This window comes from Kwoniella mangroviensis (assembly GCF_000507465.2).
Source record: "Kwoniella mangroviensis CBS 8507 chromosome 1 map unlocalized Ctg01, whole genome shotgun sequence".
Classification (NCBI taxonomy): Eukaryota; Fungi; Basidiomycota; class Tremellomycetes; order Tremellales; family Cryptococcaceae; genus Kwoniella; species Kwoniella mangrovensis.
The window spans coordinates 6,726,771-6,746,773 of NW_027062533.1; the positions used below are offsets into that span (position 1 = coordinate 6,726,771).

General features: G+C 45.0%; 7 protein-coding genes across 7 annotated transcripts; 2 read left to right on the forward strand and 5 right to left on the reverse strand.

Moving 5' to 3' along the window:
* Window positions 1-135: 135 nt before the first annotated feature.
* I203_102508 (uncharacterized protein) lies at window positions 136-1,742 on the reverse strand (the record flags this gene model as incomplete). Its single annotated transcript, XM_019149883.1, has 2 exons — window positions 136-935; window positions 1,013-1,742. 2 exons carry the CDS (start codon window positions 1,740-1,742, stop codon window positions 136-138), a joined length of 1,530 nt encoding a protein of 509 aa, XP_019000981.1.
* Window positions 1,743-2,223: 481 nt separating this feature from the next.
* Window positions 2,224-7,174, forward strand: I203_102509 (uncharacterized protein; the record flags this gene model as incomplete). The annotated part of the gene is made up of 5 exons (XM_019149884.1): window positions 2,224-3,421; window positions 3,490-4,284; window positions 4,343-5,157; window positions 5,230-5,906; window positions 6,031-7,174. The coding sequence occupies 5 exons, from the start codon at window positions 2,224-2,226 to the stop codon at window positions 7,172-7,174; spliced, it is 4,629 nt and encodes a 1,542-aa protein (XP_019000982.1).
* A 384-nt stretch (window positions 7,175-7,558) lies between these two features.
* I203_102510 (uncharacterized protein) lies at window positions 7,559-11,156 on the reverse strand (the record flags this gene model as incomplete). The annotated part of the gene is made up of 15 exons (XM_019149885.1): window positions 7,559-7,584; window positions 7,668-7,955; window positions 8,039-8,100; window positions 8,193-8,338; window positions 8,432-8,555; window positions 8,611-8,850; window positions 8,933-9,219; window positions 9,292-9,357; window positions 9,425-9,725; window positions 9,799-9,883; window positions 9,943-10,042; window positions 10,117-10,230; window positions 10,313-10,535; window positions 10,594-10,995; window positions 11,062-11,156. 15 exons carry the CDS (start codon window positions 11,154-11,156, stop codon window positions 7,559-7,561), a joined length of 2,559 nt encoding a protein of 852 aa, XP_019000983.1.
* A 563-nt stretch (window positions 11,157-11,719) lies between these two features.
* Window positions 11,720-12,694, reverse strand: I203_102511 (uncharacterized protein; the record flags this gene model as incomplete). The annotated part of the gene is made up of 4 exons (XM_019149886.1): window positions 11,720-11,944; window positions 12,006-12,237; window positions 12,335-12,584; window positions 12,658-12,694. The coding sequence occupies 4 exons, from the start codon at window positions 12,692-12,694 to the stop codon at window positions 11,720-11,722; spliced, it is 744 nt and encodes a 247-aa protein (XP_019000984.1).
* Window positions 12,695-13,115: 421 nt separating this feature from the next.
* On the forward strand, window positions 13,116-14,332 carry I203_102512 (uncharacterized protein; the record flags this gene model as incomplete). The annotated part of the gene is made up of 2 exons (XM_019149887.1): window positions 13,116-13,501; window positions 13,603-14,332. 2 exons carry the CDS (start codon window positions 13,116-13,118, stop codon window positions 14,330-14,332), a joined length of 1,116 nt encoding a protein of 371 aa, XP_019000985.1.
* A 1,281-nt stretch (window positions 14,333-15,613) lies between these two features.
* I203_102513 (uncharacterized protein) lies at window positions 15,614-16,810 on the reverse strand (the record flags this gene model as incomplete). Its single annotated transcript, XM_019149888.1, has 2 exons — window positions 15,614-16,568; window positions 16,629-16,810. 2 exons carry the CDS (start codon window positions 16,808-16,810, stop codon window positions 15,614-15,616), a joined length of 1,137 nt encoding a protein of 378 aa, XP_019000986.1.
* Window positions 16,811-17,100: 290 nt separating this feature from the next.
* On the reverse strand, window positions 17,101-19,980 carry I203_102514 (uncharacterized protein; the record flags this gene model as incomplete). The annotated part of the gene is made up of 1 exon (XM_019149889.1): window positions 17,101-19,980. The coding sequence occupies one exon, from the start codon at window positions 19,978-19,980 to the stop codon at window positions 17,101-17,103; it is 2,880 nt and encodes a 959-aa protein (XP_019000987.1).
* Between the last annotated feature and the right edge of the window lie 23 nt (window positions 19,981-20,003).

A 20,003-nucleotide genomic window follows, 5' to 3' on the forward strand; every position in this document is an offset into this window, starting at 1 on the left:
AATGATCTGATATCCGATGATGCAAATGCATGAATCCTGGTCTTCATCATCGATGGTATGGTACAACATACGAGATTATCACTTATCCTTTACAACTGGCAATATAGGACATCACCATCATCCATCCAATTGATGCTAATTAGCATTACTCTTAGACAACTCCTCCCATCTCCTCTGCTTAGCACGCATCTTCCAATCGCCTTGAGCTTGACCATCATCCACAGCAGCCTTACTATTCTGAGCACCCAATCCCTTTTTCTCATTTCGCATTTCCACTGCAATGGGTTCTGCTCTACCTTGGTTGGATTTACCCAGACCCGCGCCGGGGATCCAACCTTGATTGGCTAATATAGAACTAGCAAATTTTGAGGGTCCATTAGGTTCTCTCGACACATCGCCAACAAAGGATGGGGTCGAAGGGGTTTCAAACCGATCTGGCGTAGCTCTATTAGAGTTAGATTGCGATTTAGGCGGTGAGAAAGGATGTAACCTTCTTCGCATTGCTGATCTATCTAAATATTCCCTCTTCGGCTCTTCCCTCTCATCATGACTCGACGATACCTCGTTTCGCCTCAATAATGAATCTTTCAACAGGGCCATTTCTCTTTTCCGTTTTAACTCTGTATTCTGTTTCTTCTGTGACGAATCCATTGCGTATGGTATTTCATGATCTGATATTTGATCTTGCGCAGTAACTGTATCGAGTTTGGATTTAGGTTTACCATCATCGAGTAAAATCTCATGATTGCCATTGACTGTACATTCATCGCATGGCCAGGAAGGATGTATGTGTGCTGAAAATGTGGTGCTACCGATTTTGATCTCTGCTAGATGTTGGATCGAATGGGGTTTTGAAGAGTGTTTGGGTTCTGATAATCTTTTTGTTTTCGTTTTGTTGGTCGATGGATTGGATAGGAGGGTGCCATGTGTAGAACCTACATTTCGATTTGAGACATATAAGCTAAGCTAGTGATTACACCATGAATGATACATGTGTATCAGAACAGCTTACCTAAATCTACTATCCACCATCCATTTTCCTCTTCGTCTTCCTGTGAAATGTCACCTTTACCCCAATAAATGACAGCATGGGTTTTACTAACTTCCATTTCCCTCAATCTCACTCTTGCTTGACCACCTTTCTCGCACCTGTCCCTTCCTAGTTGTATACCATCCTCTCGTGCATCTATAATTACAACTTGTCCGATCTCTAGACATTTCGAATGAACGACGACCAATCGTAAAATATGATTGGAAGTTTCTTTAGGTCGATTGTCGTCATGATCTTCTTCCGTGTCGTCCTTTCTGTCTGGGGGGAAAGAGTATAGAGATGGATCGTCGTATGGTACTACATATGAAGGATGTTTCTCTAGCTCTTGAAATGTATCCTTCTTGTGATTATTTCCATTTGTTTTTGAGTTGGAGTTTGAAGTTGATCTCGACTTGGAATCTTTCTCGATTTGAGCGAGTTTATCAGGATCCATCAATCCTCCCCATCCCATATCATCTTCTATCTCACCTTCTTCCTTCTCCCCACCATCCGGCGCCTGCTGCTGGACAGGCTGCGGCTGAGCGATAGATGTAGAGGAGCTCGAGGCAGATTGAAAATCGCTCGCTGGGATGTAATTCCATTGACCTGTCGCAGGATCAGGAACAGCATAAGAATTGGATAAAGGGTGGAAATAGACTTTATGCAGATGGTCGTATATCCACGTATCAGCTGAAGGGGTCGAGGTCGTCATGCTATGAGACTGGGAGTAGGATCCAAAGCAACATAGTCGAGGATGAAGATCCGATAAAGTGTTGAGATTCGTAAACAAAAGAAGATGATCAAGCAAGCAGTGCTGGGCTGTGACGTATACGTATGGTGGTGATCTGACACGTGCACGTGGTAGGGAGGTGGTCTGTGCGCAGTTGATAATGATGAGATATATAGTTGATCTCATATTCACCTTCACCGTCTCATCCTCTCATCATCCCATCGCTCATCTCTTGGCCATCCCGTCTCATCCTTCTGTCGCACGGCCCTTCTCGCCTTTTCTGTATCCTTGTGTCACCCCTCACTCGTGTCCAATCCCTCTCGACTTCCCACTCCTACGACCCCCTCACTCACCCCGCTCTCCTAGACGTACTTTCACGATAGACTCCTCCATCACGCCCTCAGAAGATGCTTTACCTCCCCCAGTATCAGCAGCAACAACGACCGAAGCGAGACCGTCCGCCATGGCATCTTCAAGCGTGAGGGCACCTCCTCCGCCTCACATCATCTCCACTCAGAGTGACACAAGCCCAACCCCAAATGGTATCAGTCGGTCCTCCACATCTACCTCTATACATCGTAATAGATCTCATTCAGATTCTGTGTCGTCAAAACACTCGACCGTACATTTCGACCTGGAAGATCAGGCTCCAGAACTTACCGCTAATCCCTTTCCATCACCAAAATCCTCCATTTCATCGCTCAGGCCTGCGCATGCCAATGGATCTGCCAGTGTGACAATTGGCAATTCATATCAACCTATCCATCCATCTACATTACATAATTCCACTATCCCCTCTCCACCTAGATCAGCACCTTTACCATCAGCGACTTCATCGTCATCTAGCTCGATGATGAAACCTTTCCCAAGCATGAACGATCCACCATCATCTCCAAGACCTGGATTACCCAAGACGAGATCATCGCAAGATCGGAGGGTATGGTCAGAAACTCTTCCTGTCAATTCCAGACATCGCTCAGGATCAATGATCGCCAATGGCAAGAGAGCATCAAGGGTGACAGGAGGATTTGAGACCAGTAGTGATAGTGATGGGGATGAATCTACCACCGATCAATCTACTAAAGACACCGGTACCGGTACTGGAGGAAATACCCCCTCACAGTCAGAAAATGCCGCTGCTGGACCTAGTAGGCCGCGAGCAAAAAGTCTGTTAGGTCCAACAGGTCGAGAAAGGCAGAACTCCGATGCTAGTGGAACAAGTAGAGAATTGAAAAGAAGGAAAGATAAAGAAGATCATAAAAGACCAAGGAAACGATCATCGAAAGAAGCCCTTCCTCCTTCTAGGATGTTATCTTATCGCTCTACCGCTACCGCTTCTCCTCCTAAGATCACTCCGCAACTACCTAATTCTAAATCAGACTCGTATTTTGGATCGCAGAATGGATCTTCACCTCGATCGAGTCGGATCTCAACCGCTAGATCTTCTCCGCTCATCGAGTCTACCATCCCTGCACCTATCGGAAAATCTCAGATATCCAGAGGGAAAAGTCTTGAGATGCTGAAAGAACGAAGCAGTAGTCCTGAGGGAAGTAAGCGATTGAAAGGGAAGGAGAAAGAGACGACGAAGAAAAAACAAGGTGATTTAGCTGCTAGTCTAGGCTTAGGTATCGGAGGAATGCAGGATATGGCTTTAAATCCAGGTATGTTGGATTGCAATAGCACTCTTTACAGTGGTATATCATCTTGCTAACGCATGGTTCTGGCTCAGAACAACTTCGAAATCTCCTCAGCGACTCTGACGTTTCTTCCGCTCTACGACTCATGAACTCGCCTCATGCGCCAGCTACTCGACCTGCCAATCTCAATGAATGGTCAAATTCCGTGTTCTTCTCTCCGCCAAACACTCGACCTACGTCTCCTGGAGCCGATCAGCCAACCCATCGATCTCCTTATCTTGTCTCCGCCCCTCCTGCACTGACAAGTTCCGACAACCATGGCAGAGAGAGGACTATGTCTGTAGCCAGTACTATTGCTCCTCCCACACGATCGACATGGGGATCCTCACCTCGTCAGAGACAGAGTATAGATAGTCATCCTTCTCCGGAGATACAAACTGCGAATCGGAGAAGAGCCAGCTTGAAGGGTGGATTGTTGTCAGATGGTCAAGGTGGACACGTACCTTTCACTCATCATTTACCTGTTCCCTCGGTTGACGAAGGTAGTCCAGAACACGAGTTAGACGATGTTAGCGAAGTTCTCCCAGCTATCATGGAGAATGATTCAGCAGTGTTACCTTCCATGCCTACTATACAGTCAGATAAATCAAGCAAAGATGGCAAGGAGAAGGAAAAGGAAAAGAAGAATCGTCTCAGCAATATCTTCCATATCGGGAAGAAGAAGTCAGCGGACGTACCTCCCAAACATGATCACAATTTACTGCATAAAGATCACAGGACTGATAAGCAGAAGGAAGAGGACAAGCTGCGGGAAAGAGAAAGGTATGAGAGAGATGTTGAGAGGAGGAGACTAGAGCAGGAGAGGAGAGATGAAGAGCTAGCTCAAGGTGAGCTTCGTGTTTGAATTAGAGGCATGCCGTTGATAACTGGTATCTTCTCCACTAGAACATCGATTCCGCGCATTGACTCAAGTCGCTGCCCACCCGGCTGCGGAACGTCTAGCATATACAGACGGAGCAAGATTACGTGCCTTTTATTCTCACGTCTACGAAGGCATAGATGACCCTCCCAAGCTCAATCCTCTTGCGGTCATCCGTTGGCGGATTAAGACGGAAGAACAGACCGAAGCTCGTCAGCGGTGGGAACAAGAGCAACAGCATGGATACCAGCATTCCAATAAGAGCGATACATCGGGTTTTACCAATCATGCTTCGCCTCACAGTCTTCCCCGGGGCAGCCATTTTGGCGGAAATATACACACTAGTCCCATGAGTGTCGGATCTTCGAATCGATATGGCGCTCGGAAATCCATCGAGAGCAATCGGTCGATCTCATTAGGCTCACTTGGTAAATCCACCGATACTTTTCCTCACAACAAGTCTCGTGATCAGAGACACCGATATGAGAAAGGATGGGGATACTCTGTCGATGATATTCTGGCTTATAAAGCTGCTAAGGGACAAGTCAACTATTTCATACCTCCTAGAAGATCTCATCCAGACGTAGAAGTCCTGACGGAAGATGAGGACAGGGTGGTTCTTCCCGCGACAGACAATGGAAGATCAGAATCGAGGGTAGATGATCAAAGCTCGATAGCCGATAGTAGTCAAAAATCTCATCTACATCGGATGGGCGTCAAGACGGCTAGTAATGCTTCTCTAATGGATGTCGAAGGTATAGTGGGCGATGACAACGGCGCGTTGACGAGGACTACAAGCGCAGAGGAGAATGCACATGTAGGTGCACATACCACAAGTCGAGTGAGTCCCAATTTCCCCCTTTGTCTGATCCCAGTGCGGTTATACTTACACATCTTCCCGGCTATACTTCAGCTCGGCCATCGTAGTCATCAGAGCTTGAGTGCCGTCGGACCAACTTCACTCACGCAAGCTCTCAAACAACCTTTTGAGAAACTGTCTCATGTGGGCAAAAAGCAGCGTAACCCACCAGGACCCTCAAGAGACGAAGGTGAAACTCAACATATCGAAGATAGCAAAATACGTGAACCCAACCATACTCATACTCGTTCGGATTCAGCCCCTTCACCCCGCGTGCACAACGGTCAGTATCATACCCCAATGTCGAACAAACCTAGCAGGACGATCGTCAATCCTTCTTTGGGACGTAATAGGGATAATGCTTCCTCCAGGAGACATGGTACACCAGGGGGAACAGGAACAGGTGGTGACTTTACCGATGAAGAGTATTCAAAAGATAAAGAATTCCATTTACGTAAATTATTCTTGAAAGGCCAAAAAGTTCTATCATCCTTCGATGATCATACGAATAGATTGTACAGACGATCAGAAGCTAGTTTAGCTACGAATAAAACAACAAAGCTAAAACAGGATGAAAGAGAGCAGGAACTTTTAGCGCTGGAGGCTGCCCTACTGCGAGAATCGGCTTTTAGAGAAAGACAGGCAGAAGTTGATAGGAAGACTCAGTTGGAGATTGAAGCGAGGGAAAGGATCAGGAAGTTGGAGAATGAGATTTACGCTGAGCGGGTAGAGTAAGTCTGTCATTTTGCTAACCTCGAGAGCTCCCCTGTGACCGTATGACTCGATACATACGTGGTTGTCTACTTGAAAGAGAGAATGACCAGGCTAACAATGTCTTTTTCTGGTATCTCACAGACACCTCGATTCTGCGCGTCAAAAACTGGATAATGTGAATGCCAACATCGCCAGTATAAACGATGCCATACGACAATATCTGTTTCAGATTGACTTTGTCCGAGACGAAGCTGCTATCGCTGCCAATATCGAGCTTGATTGGTCCAGAATCGACTCAATCCGTGCGATCTATGGTAATGTTGGTCGCCCAAAAGTGACCGAAGATGATGAACATCGAGATATCTTACCCCCGCTGAGGTCATTCACGACAAGTCATGACAGTGGATCTGACCTGGCTCATCGACAACGAATGAACTCTGCCAACAATCGAAAAGCTAAATCCCACAGTATCAATGTCCCACATCGTAAAGGATCTTTGAACGCATCTCTAGCACCTATTCATTCGAATTTGGATCACCCTATCCGACACAGACCGCGAAGAACATATCTCGATCCCAGCGGATTAGAGAGGGTCGATCCGATCAAACAGGCAGAACTGGTCATTTCGTTCGCTCAGGAGAGGATCAAAGATATGGGGAAAGAGAAAGAACGTACCAAAGTTGAGCTGGAAAATCTGATCTACAAGATTGAAATGATGATCAAAAGGAAAGACAACGTACGGCGATGGACGCGAGAACATCTCGAAAAGAATTTGGCCAAACAATCCCAATTGGATCGGTTGATCAGACAAGAAAAGACAAATGACAATTTGACTTCATTGTTCAATCTGATCGTCTTGAGGGATAACTCGATCAATATCGCCGTGCAAAGTACAGGATATCTTTGGAGACCGCTATTTTGGAGTTATTATCAACTCAAAGGGGAGGTATGGTTCTTCATCAAGTGGATGAGACCTAGTTCATATTGGTGTAGAAAGAAGAAAGATAGAATAGACCCACAAGAGAGTAACCAAGAGCCGGTCGCAGATGGCGTACGAGATAACAGGCAAGGAGATGGAAATATCTTGGATGATTTTGGTTCTTCCTCACCGGGCAGGAATCATCAGCATCTACTGGCATCATCATCAGCGTCGTCGTTGTCGACTGAAATGGATCGATTCGCAAATCAAAATGAAGATGAAGAACGACGTGTTCCCTTCGTAGTTTCAATCACTATTGTTATCATCGCTTTGGCTATTGGTTCCTATTACTATCGTCAATCTTAATGTACTGTTCCGTATGCTGTGTAGTGCAGATTAATTTGTTTTGTCTCTTTATTTCACTTCTTAGGTATCTTCATGATGTACTTTTTTACAATCTTGTTTTCTCCCCTTCTTACCTCCGATGTTCGATGAAATGTTGTACTACGTTTTGTTAACCCTGTACAGTATGGCAAATTCAAAGGTTGTTACTTGTGCTTGCTTGCTTCTATTCATTTATGCATATGCTCATGCCTCATACGTCCATGCTAGGGTTTCAACTCTGGTGAACTTCAACTGTCTACTGTTCCTCCTTAACATATCCCAACTAATTTTAGAGTGTTCGCCATCAATTCAAAGCTTTTTTCAACTACATCATGACAGAACCCATAACATCCTCTTTATGACTTCTCATGCTATTTTCTCCGCTTTCCAGACTACATAAACCCAACACTCATCATCAGCCTCCTGTTCTCGTCTTAAACCACCTAAGTTACAGACATGGAAGTCTTCGACTCACAGGAAGCATACATATTGACTCTATCTATTGCTTGTCCATCCTCCCTAATATCGATAGGCTGAACTTTAAATCCGGCCAATTGGAACCTTTGGATATACCATGGTCTTTTAGCTGCTGATCGCCATATAGCCAAACCGCCAACCGCCAGAACACGTAGCATTTCGATGATCTCGTAGTCCAGCTCGGAACGGAGATGTTCCAGGGATGCTTCTGGTGTGGAATTGAGGGTGTCGAGTGCGCCTGATTGGGAGGTAGGTAAGGGTGTAGAAGGATCGATGGGGTCAAACCCTACGAAACGAACCCCAATTAATTTTAGCTCTAGCACTGAAAATGTCTGGCGAGAAGAAGTGGGATAGGATCGGATGACCTACAGTCCATAGAATCCATGACGATGATCTTGGTGAGACTACCATCTGGTAATCCTCTTAACACACTAAAATGTCAATAGATATGATCAGCTAAGGTATATTCTCTTATCTGTATCTCCCGTCTTGACCGTTGTCGACGACAGGAGACATCACTCACTTCAGAATAGTATCAGTGTGAGATTTGATCGCGTTAGTCGCTTTACCATTTTTCAAGGCTCTGAAGCCTTCAGGTTTGAGGAATGCAGGACACGACGATCGGGTATATCGACCGTTCAAGCAGAGGAAGAAGAAATAGTTGTCGTCCTAGACAGAAGTAAGATAGCATATTAATGAAAGGTACCCATCTTCGAAGGAATCAAAGCAGCAGATTGTTGAGAAGTAGCGATGGTTGCTCACCTTCAGAGTGGTTAGCTTTGGGATAGGATCCAATGTAGCCTTGATGTAATCTTCGACTGTACCGTCTTGGAGGAAACAATTCATTTGATTTTGAGGTACACCCAAAGCGTGCCAGTTGAACATTCTACATACGAAATTCAGCAAAATAATTTGCCTGATTGTGGGTTTGGCCAACTCACGGATTACCCAAAAACAACTTGACCATCCATCTACCCAAGAAAATCGGCCTGATCTTCTTATTCCAAATCTTTTCTTGTTCAGCAATCGTACTGGCTTTACAGATCTTCTTGACATCCTTTCGAACACCGGATAAGAAGAATGCGATTTGAGCGAGACGTAAAGCCCAACCTGAATATCCTCGGAAATAGAAGTTTCGGGAGAATTGAGTATCATGAGAGAGCCAATAAGCGTAGGCATGTCTATAGCAATTCATTAGTACTCAACACCTTCTTTGTTCAGATATAGTATATAATATATTGATAAGGAAGAGGGATAACTTACGAAGATAAATAAGGAGATAATTTCTGAGTAAGTAGTTTCTTAAACTCAGGATGTCTACCTTCCCCGAACAGTAACCAAAAATCATTATAATCCAATGCGTGGATAGCGGCAAGCTTCAATTCTAGTATATGACCTTGGCAGGGGTTCATATCTGCCGCATGGATCCTTGCTGGACTAGCAGCCAGGGCGTAATGCAGGACATTATCACCTGCACTGGTGATAGCGAGAATGTGATCGTCCTTGGTGATGTTTAATTTCTTCACATCAACAGCCGGATCTTCCCATGTCTGTGGTATCACATAATACAAACAAGTCAGCGGTGATTTTGATGAAGAAGTTTCTGGCACGAAACGACTTACCCAGCCGTATATATGAGTTCGGAATTGTTCGTGTACTTTCTCTTCTAGGTAGGGTACTCTCCAAGCCTGAGATACCAATCACCACCATCGTATCAGCCATCACAGTAGGATATGAGAAGCTGGAAACACTCACCTTCTTCAAGTGATAATGGAAGGGACTCAAAGGTGCACCAGCATCTACCAAAGTCTCCTGCATCTCAATCTCCCCTTCTTTACCCTTCATAAGCTTATCCGACTTATTGTAAACGCTTGGACCCAAGTCCAGATTCGGCATACCAAACGTATCAGGGGATGATAGTGGCGGTGTACCGAAGGGTGAAATTGGTGTTCTCAAACCGAACGTGTTCAAGCCTTTTTGGTTTCCAGCTTCTTTGGTGAATGATTCGAGGGCGAGAGAGGCATCTCGTCTTCTTGAGCAGCCTACGAAGACGTAGCTGTACAATTGGATTTAACACGAGCTTTGGAGAAGATTTCTCGTTTGTACATCAGGTGTAAGAATACACTCACTAGGGAATTTGGATGAACCACGAGTCGAGGAAATTGTTACGAGCATTGTAAGTTTTGATAGTACCCATTTTATATTCGAGATAATCTACCAGCCCGAGTCAGAGGATCTAGAGACTCCGAAATTCCCAATCATCATGAACTTACCTCTTCTCGATGCATGGAGATTAACTCCATCAAGGGAGAACCAGCATTCCCAAAACCACTTAGCCAACCACGAAACCCTTTTACTAGCTGTGCCGATCGCCTGTTGATCATTCCGGGTCATCAGTAAAGTTATCGTCATGCTAAAGGATGAATTCTTAAGTAGACTTCACCTACCCGTTCCTTATTACCTCCATCTCTGGAAGTATAAAAATCGACAACGCCCATCAAACCCCTCTGAGGGTCCAACACTTGATCACATCTGTCTAAAAGTTGATAAAAAGGTGGTATCTAATCAATCGCACACAAAAGCCACCATTCAGTCTCTGGCACATCACATCTTCGGGAGAAGAAGTTGATCAGCTCGACCTACCATGGAAAGTGAATAACTCATGGTGATAGCTCTCAAACTACCTCTAGGATCCATCTCACCACTCTCCCATTCTGGCAGTACGAAATTACTGGCATCTTGGCAAAGGACATAAACGTTCTTCCATCCTCTAGCTTTGATTCGCGCTCGGGCAACTTCCAACAGAGGTTCACATAAGTCGATGAGGTAGATCGAATCAAAATATGTTAAAGGGAGATATTCATCCCTTTTCCCCGATAGACATCAGCAAGTACGATATGAGAATCTACAGCTTTATCACTCACATTTTCTCAATATTCCATCCTGTACCACCACCAAGATCCACCCAAATCTTCTTCTTGCTCTGACTCGACTGACGTAAAGATAGAGGTTCAGGCTGAGCTTTAAGATGAGCAGCCAATAAAGCCAACATGTTCTCTCTACCTTTTAAGAGAGTACTTCTAGTGGAATCGTATAGGTCTGCTTGTCCTGAATAGAACGCTTCGAGCTTGGCTTTGCGGGCATCTTGAGCACTGATCAGATGCTTTGAGCGCACGAAGAACGGTTTTATGAAGCAGTTGTAGGCGAATCGAAGTGGGATAGCAAGTCGTGTGTAAAGTAAGAGAGGGAGGAGGAGAAGTGGTATGAGGAATTTTAGGATTGTTGGTCCGTAAGATGCGAGTTCTTCCATTTTGACTTGCACTGCTCTATATGTCATCCTATCTGTCAGCGGACCAATTGGTAAGCGACTAGCTGTAGCAGAGGGAACTCACTTGCTACTTAGAACGGTCGTTCCGCCAGCGATGAGCAACAGAGAACCCGCTTTCCCAATTAGAGGTTTACTCTCGGTGGTGGTCTGTACTGACATGTTGTCGACCACTTCTCGTCGCTCAGTTGATGAGCGATATCCAGAATGTGCTCAGTAAGTCAGTGATATGCACAAGGTCCAGATAGGAAAGTATATAATACGTGCAGGCTGTCTCGTCTTCATAACGAACCAAGTACGCGAATAGCTCTAAAAGGTACGTTCAGCGACGGTCCGGTATTTTCACCTATCTCAAGGCTAAATCCTATCTTAGCGTGAAAGAGATCTGTGCGTTCATGACAGAAAGCCAAGCATGTGTATGAGATGGTTAACGAGTATACAGCGGGTTTCAAAAGGTTGTATGCAATACGAGAGAAGAGTAACGAGCATGAACGTGTGTGGGCAGGAGATGAACGTGGGTGTCAGTGGCAAAAAGCAAGCGCGTCAGCAGAATACCCCTAAGTTAGTGATATGCTCGTAGAGTAGAGAACGTTTATGAGATTATCATAAGTGACATGGTATATGGATGTATGCACGATGCTCGAACTGTACATAAGTATATGCATTGCTATTAGACGGTACGGTACCCTCACTGAAATTATATACTTGGACTTTTTCGGTACCCATTACATCGTATAATCACCAGCCCAATCCTGAGCCATCTGTCTCAAAGCCGGATTGGCAATAACACCTTCTGCATCTCTCTTCTCCCAACCTTTACCTTGCGCCAAGCCTACACAAGCTATTCCCAGATTTGATGAACTGATGACTCCAGATGGCCACACAGGTTCAAGTATCGGGCCCATCAGTCGGAACCCTTGCCCCATCCACCAATTCATCCGTTGTCGATGCTGTAGCCGGAACACACCATGATATCAGTGCAAGACCGTAATAAGAAAGGGGTATACTGACCTCTGGAGTAGGTATGATACCTCCCGGTCTTATATTTACTACATCCAGCTGATCGCTCTTCATCTCGTCTAATTCTTTCTCCGTACGTCCCTTGATCTTTGAGAAGATGGCATATCCTTTTTCGTCCTGTCTCGCTCCTTCTCCTGACATGTAGATGAATTTGAAGGGTTTTTCAGATGTACCGAGATTGGAGAATGCCTTGGCCGCGGTGATAGTGTAGTCATGTGTGATTCTGGTTATCAATGATTGGTATGGTGATCAGTAATGACATTCCGCATTTCAAGGATGACATGACATGGATGACGAAGGGACTTTGGTAAATCACTCACTTGATATAGTCCTCTTTATTCACTTGAGTCTGACTAATTCCCAAAGCCCAAATACAACTTTCATATCCGTCTTTCTTCAGCTCGTCCACCAGCGACGGAGAGATCTCCTCGAACCCTCTTGGATGTTCTGCCGATGGAAATCGGATGTATTTGATCTTGGGGGATTCTTCGAACGGAGGTCTTCTAGCTATGACTGCGATTTGGGAGATACCTGGTGAAGCTACGGCAGCAGACAAGACTGCTGAGCCGGCTGAATGCGGAGACAAGACTTGCGTTAGCTGTTGTGAGGGGTTGAAGTGGGACCAAGGGAAGAGCGCACTTACCGTTACCTGTTGCTCCTGTAATAATGACCTTGGACATGTTTGTGTATGTCTCGGGGGTTTTGATGTCGGTCTCAACTACCCAGTGCTGGTGTCGGGATATCAAGGCATGATCTTATATATATGTAAAGCAGTCTGATCATGAGGTTGACAAGCCGAAGAGGAGGGACGCACTGTCATGAGCATCGCCCGAGTCGACTCTAGACCGTGCCCGAAGGCCATCGTATCGTTATATCATATCAGTTCCCTTATCAACAAAGTATAAGTTATCTAGATTACTCATACAGCGAAATGTGATGACGTGGAAGATGAAGAGATGACTTTCCTTTTTTTCCAGATGTCAGAGATGAATCTGCCAACACACTTGCAACGGTCCCGTCTTGGATGATTCACAACCCTAGAAGGAAGTATAGACAGTATAGCTGGACTGTCATGATCACCACATACTCTCTGACCAAAACATGACCATCGGCGACTCCCTCAAGCAGAGCACTGCTTCAATCCCCTCAATTAGCAGGCAACTTGGACTACCAGTCTCATCCACGAATGCAGCTCAGACCGACGACTCTCCTCAGCAGGACGCTCCGTTAGCCATTCCAGTTTTCTCTGTGATGTCTTCAGGTCAAGATCCTCCGATACTGCTTATCCTCGTCGGCCTGCCAGGCTCAGGCAAAACCACTTTCTCAGAAGCGCTGGTCTCTCAATCCATAGGCGATCATCGAAAATGGATCAGAGCTTCACAGGATGATGCACCCAATAGACGAAGACAGGAATGCGAAGCGATAGTGAGACAAGCCCTGCAAGAGGGACATAACGTTGTGGTGGACAGGGTAGACTTCGATCCTGTGTGAGTGGACCAGTCTTTCGCCCTGTGCAGATATGAGTGACTGTGATCGTGATGTCGTGGCCCTGATGAGCTGATGTGAGATTTCATATATGTATGTATAGTCAACGAAGTCATTTTATAAATATAGCATATTCGATCTATCCTCAACCTACAATATACGCGCTGACTCTTTCCGTCTCACAATCGACACTTGAAAGGAGACTAGAATACCGACCAGATCATCCTACTATACCTGATCTCGAGACTGGTCTGAGAGTGTTGCGACAGATGAGAAACCAGTATAGACCGCCTCTGCCTACCGAAGCAGAAGGGTTCGATAGGATTTTTGAACTGCCTGAGCGGGATCAGCCTTTTGATGGGATATGGACGAGTGATATAATAGAAGAGGTGCTGAAGAAGGTTGAAAATGAGGGGGCGAAGGAAATAGGAGAAAGGAAGATCTTAGTATCACAAAATGGCAGTGGTGGGTATCATAATTACAACACTGGACATCTGTCTGGGTTTGGCAGAGGAAGAGGAAGGGGAAGGAGCGATGGAGATTCTGATCGAGGAAGGGGTGGTAGAGGGATTCCTGGACACTCAAGAGGTACATATGGGAATGGAAATAGATACATTGATGGATACAGTCACAGTAGAGATGACAATTCGACGTGGAATCGAGGCACATATCAATACAACCCGACATACAGAGGAAGAGGGTACAACGGGACATATCAAGGTCAACCTCATCAATCACTACCACGAGCTCATGCTCAACCATATCAATCGTCATATCGCTCGTACAACGACGGACCATCGAATTTACGACCGGACCCGACTTCACCACCATGAAACCTTACCCACCTGTCCGGTCAGTCAGTCATGATAAAGTCCAAGCTCGACTGATCATCCTCAGGATCTGCAATCATCTCCACAGAATCTTGTATGTTGTAGAATTGTTGTATATAGATAGGACCTTTTCTGATTCATATACTTTTCTTCTTCTGTTCTTCCAGAGCCGCCCATCCCGTAGCGGTTCACGAATGCTTCAAGCTCTTGACGCAGATATGTCACATTTTAGGGCTGCACCTTTTTTTCAGTGTGATTGTATAAATGAGAATGACTCACTTTTAGGGCTAAGTCTGTTGACCTTCTGAGGCCCTTGTCTACAGAAAATACGTAGAAGGACACAGAGAGGAATTGCAAGCCTTTATATGAGAAGATGGTCGAGGCATAGTGAAACGCCTGGTAGGACAATGACAGTCGGCCAGCTGGTCGGCATTTCATATGGTGAGACCGCAACGTACATACTGGACTTTGATCCAGCAGCAAGTCGTGAGGATGATAAGAAATCACTAAAACACTCCGCTCGAGCACATAGAAGTACAAGTTCCCGATGTCCCAATCATTAACTCCATCAGGAGGACCCGAGAGATCCTTGTAGTAGCTGACCTGAGTTGTGTCCGATACACGGTGCGTAGCACACGAAAAGGGGCTAGTATTGTTGAAAAGCAAGCTCATATTTTCATCAGAAAGGATTGTATCTTGTCCGATCCCACTGGGTCCAGCCGAACAAAAAGGTGGATCCTGAGCCATTTCATGCAGGATGCGATAGAAAAGCTGCATATCCTCTGAATCTTGCGAGCACTTGCTGGGGGTGCTCATGTTTCTGATTATCAGGAATGAATTAATCGCAATTTGAGCGTAGGTCTTCAAAATAATAATTCACGGGTTTCGTTTGATCGGAGCTCAAATACGAGGTACGTCCTATTGCTCCAAAGATAACGATAACGCCTTGTAAGGTCTTGGGGCATTTTCTGGCAGCTCGATCCTTTGTTTGGAATGCATGATGCCCATGCAAGTGGGCTTCTTGCTTCCTAGAAAAGAAGAACAAACATGTCATCATTTGGATAGCATACCGTCTTTCATGACATCGAAAAATGACATAGCAAGTCCCGTTCTTTCAGAAGGAATTTGCATGGCAAGTTCCTTTAAAAGATGGGCAGCAAATGATGCATCATATTGAGTGGACTGTTGAGCAAATCATCCATTTCATACCATTCATTCTTAGCAGCCATGTTTATTTTCGCTCATTCCTTTAATCAACCTTCCAATCTCTTTTTGTGCCCTTGTTCAAGCTTTTGGCTGATAAGCTTTCGCTTTATGACCAGCATTGAGAAACCTGGAATAATCGCCGCATTCTGTACAATAAGGATAAGCTTTACTAGTCGAATATTCAGTTGCTACGTTATTGTGAATATCCTCAGCTTTTGGAAAATACGAACGAGATTGAGCTGAGATCTCATTCTTGGTTTTGCCAATTCGGTCTGAGACCGATGTAGCACTCTGACAAGCTATTACCGGCAGATAGCCTCCTTGCGCAAGTTCATCAAGAGAAACCGACGTGATGTTCGCGATTGACTTGTTGTAATGTTCGAAGATGCCCGAAGTATCGTTCATCAAGGTATACACCAATACGCCTTCTGGGTCATTGCATTTGATAACGACCTTGCTCTCGTCCTCTCCAGTCTCAAGTTTGACCTTATGGTGATCTATCAATTCCGTCCATGGTTTGTTGCTATCCCCACCAAAAATCACACCTTTATCGTACTTTGTCATTTGAATCGTCGTGTTCGTGGGCCAGCATGACGGATCAACACCCTGTTTCTTAACGAGCAGATCATATAATCTGCCGAAACGATCTCTCGTCTGGTGTACTACGCTTCTTTTGAATGACATACCGCGGTCGTCGGGCGTGATCTCCTGCTGTGATACTTTTACTTCCCCAGATCCTTGCGCAGGATATGGTGATAAATAGGCATTGGACGCCTGTTGATCGGCCACGAGATTCGAAGGGTCTGCAATGCTGCACCAATTTCGGATCTGATTATAAGTATACTCTTGTGCTGCAAAAGAAGCGAGGTTGTGTCCGCTTTCATACGAAGAATCATATCCGGGATTAAGCGATGTAGCTGCACCAGCGTGGTGGTCTCCATAATGCGCAGATGGAACTCCGTATTCGACGGGATTCATATTGTATTGCTGGGTAAATATGCTGGATGAATCTGATGGGTTGTGTACCATCGCGCTGTGAGATCGAGACGGAGTCAGTACCTGTTCAACCAGAACACTGTGGTAATGTAATTACCTCCCACTCCAATCACTCTCGGGCGGGTACCCGTAGCCTTGAGAATGCTGGATGTCATATCCAAAATTGGCGTTCGTCGTGGTACCGCCGCCACTCGGAGGCTGTCTTGGTAATTCCTGTAACAGGGCATCGTATAAGATTGTGTCCTCATCCTCGTCGGGCTTCATGTGAGGTACGCTCATGGCTCTAATTGTAGTGATGATTGTAGAAAGGGGAGAGCATATTACATTCCACATGTTGCGTTCACACTTTTTATATACCCCACAGTGCCCGTACAACGGCGATTTTGGAAAAATTACTTCACAAGCAATCCTTTATCCACAGACGAGAAGCAATACGCTGTGGTCCTATCTATCAGACAGCGTATAAAGGAGGAGGACTGTGTACAGTACTATAGCCAAGCATCTCAAAGGATGAGCACATTGCTTCCTCGAAGCCAGCCATGAGCTTCAATACATGCGCTGCAATATACCTAAATCAACGTCTCAGGTCCTTTCTCCCCTGATCCACTCCTCGATACATTCCCATCAGCGTTTCTCAAATTTCCAAATCTCCCCTGCGGCAGAGGTTCGTCCTCTTCATCATCAGCATCAGCTACCGAAGGAGGTCTATAATTCGAAGCAGTGGGTGGCCCGGGTGCAGGTGCAGGTGCAGATGGCGACAATTGAGCATTCTCTTGAGCCCTTCGTCTAGCTTCTTCCGCGGCGGCCTCGGCTCGTCGGGGATCAGTGAACTGTACCGGTGGTCGGGTGGTTGGAGTTCTTGTCCCGTTCGGAATGTAAGGTGATGGTGGAGGATTAAATGGACCTTGACCATTTTGTGGACCTGGTGCAAGTGGTCGTTGTATTCCGGGAGAAGGGTGAGATAAGAATGGGGATGGTCTACTACCATATGGTGATTGAGGGGGATAGGGTGCTGATGCAGTAGGTGTAATAGGCGATCTAAATGGGTTACTATTCTTACCTTCGTCCGGTGTATCATCACTAATCAATTCGTTGGGGAAGTTCGGTTCATATCCTAATCTCATACCTTTCGGTAATCTACCTTCCTGAGCCATACTAGCCTGACTCTCATCAACCACATAAACGTTATCCAGAACTCTATATACCATCCCTCTAATCGTATCTCTGATTCGTGATTTTCTCATTCCCTCTTTGAGGTATTTGTTAGCTAAAGTAGCGAAAAACCTATCCAAGTCAGATTGTATATTCTCCATTAGTCGTATATCGGAAATGGCGATGAACAATTTCAACCTTATTGGTTGTCTATCTAAATGTCTTGTAGGTTTCTTGTCATTCTCCAACTCTCGTGTCAAAGCAAATCTCGGATCCAGGATTAAATCAATTGTTGATCCGTCTTGTCCAAGGGGGATATAAGATAATATCAATAATTCCAATGCTGGAAATCCATTTATCTGTAAGAACTTTCTTTCAGAATGTATTCGATGAAAAGGTATATAATTTCCGAGATCTAGGGAACGTATAAAATCATACATCGTTCTAGGTAAGAAAGTATCATCAACTTCCATTTCATGCTGTAATCGATCTCCTGCAATTTGATATGCTAACCAGAAATTCTCAGGCGTCAAGGAATTATTCCGAGGGGTCAAGCTATTTTTATCCCATTGAAATTGTCTTATATCTTGGAAGATCACTTCTCCAGGTGCCAATTGACTCATCATTTTCTTGGTCGAATCTAACCCTGCATATTTCATGAGACCCTGTAATCTTGAATCGCCTTCTACGTCGTTTTGAGAGGAGATATCAATGACTTTGGGATTTCGTCGAATCAAAGTACGTTGAGCGACGGATTGATCAGGTGTGGGATCAGATGATTTGTTAATATCTACTCCCTTGGTTATCCACCCGGGACGGAAAATCAATCGACGTCGTTTGAAAGCGCTTCCATCCATGAAATCGTTCGAGGTATTGTTGAACTGTCGTACCATCTCTGAATGAAAATGTCGGAATGCCATACATGATTGTTGGAACCTCTGAGCCCATTCAGCCGGATCTTCCAATTCACAGGGTAAGAAAATCGTCACGTCAAGCCGATAATGAGTACCATTCTCTTTCATAGCTTGAGCTCGGAGGGTCAAACCAGATAAGTCCCAACCCACAAACAACCTTTGAGCTTTATTCAATTCACCTATATATTCAAGCCAACCTAAGATGAAAGATGCTCTAGCGATGTTGGAATCGGTGGTCATCGGTGTAGTCTTGTTATCAATGATCATTCTAGATGCATAAGCTTTGGCTCTGAAAGTATCTAGATACCATCCCAAGATGAATTTATACGGAAATTCGGGTGTATCCTGATCAACTTCTAGACTCGCAACGAAATTCTTGAACTTCCTACTTTTATCAAACTTGGCTTTCTTTTTAACCCTTTGATTCATCTTCGCTTCGATCGCGGCTATTTCCTTTCTCCCAATGAATCGACATAGTTCTTTCATGACTGTCATAGCGACTTTAGGTAAACTTCCGAAATCGTCATCCCATGAATCTTGTAACGCTAATTCCCATAATCTTGCATCAGATGGTTTCGCTTGTGAGATCTTCTCAACTTGATGCATCATCTGCAGGATATTTTCTGGTATTTGCAATTTTTCATCCGTTGCTACACCTTTTTGTTCATTTTCCGCTTGTTGTCGAATGATTTGCTCAGATGACCACCTGGAAGGGAAGGGCAATTTTTTACCCGCTTTATCCTCCTTCTGAGTGGCATTCTGAAAAATTCCTTTGTTAGTATCTTCTGTCAAGCCCATGAAATCTCCCCACTTCCTGAAATGTTTAGTTACAGGTGATTTCAGATTGTTCTCCTCATCTACCCATCTGATTCTATTCCCGTTCTGAGTATTTGGCGTAGGTGGAAGACTGTCGTCCGGTCGTCTTTGTCTAAAAGCTGATTTTGAGGGTGTAGCCGTCCGGTGGTCTGGTGCAGCTGAAATAGGTGGTTCGGAAGGTGGTTTGTCCCATTCTTTGGATTTCTTGTCCTTCTTCTTCTTCTTCTTCTTCTTCCCATCGTCGGAAGATCGATCACCACCCGTTTGACTGGGAGCGTCGCTATTCGATTTACCACCTTTGCCCTTCCGTCTATCCCTCTTCTCTCTTTTCCGCCTGTTTTCTCGGTCTATACCATTCTCATCGCTCGAATTCTCTGATCCTCTACGACTGCGGGAAGTATGTCTACCACTTTCCAGATCCTCCCCAGCGGACGATTTTGAACCTTTCGTCTTTTTCTTTCTACCATTACCGTTGAAAAATATGTACGCTACTAAGAGCAAGAATAGGACGATCACTATTGATTGAATGGATTTAGGGGACGAACGATACGTGTGTATTGTAGCCATTGTGTTAGGGATGTTTAACCGAT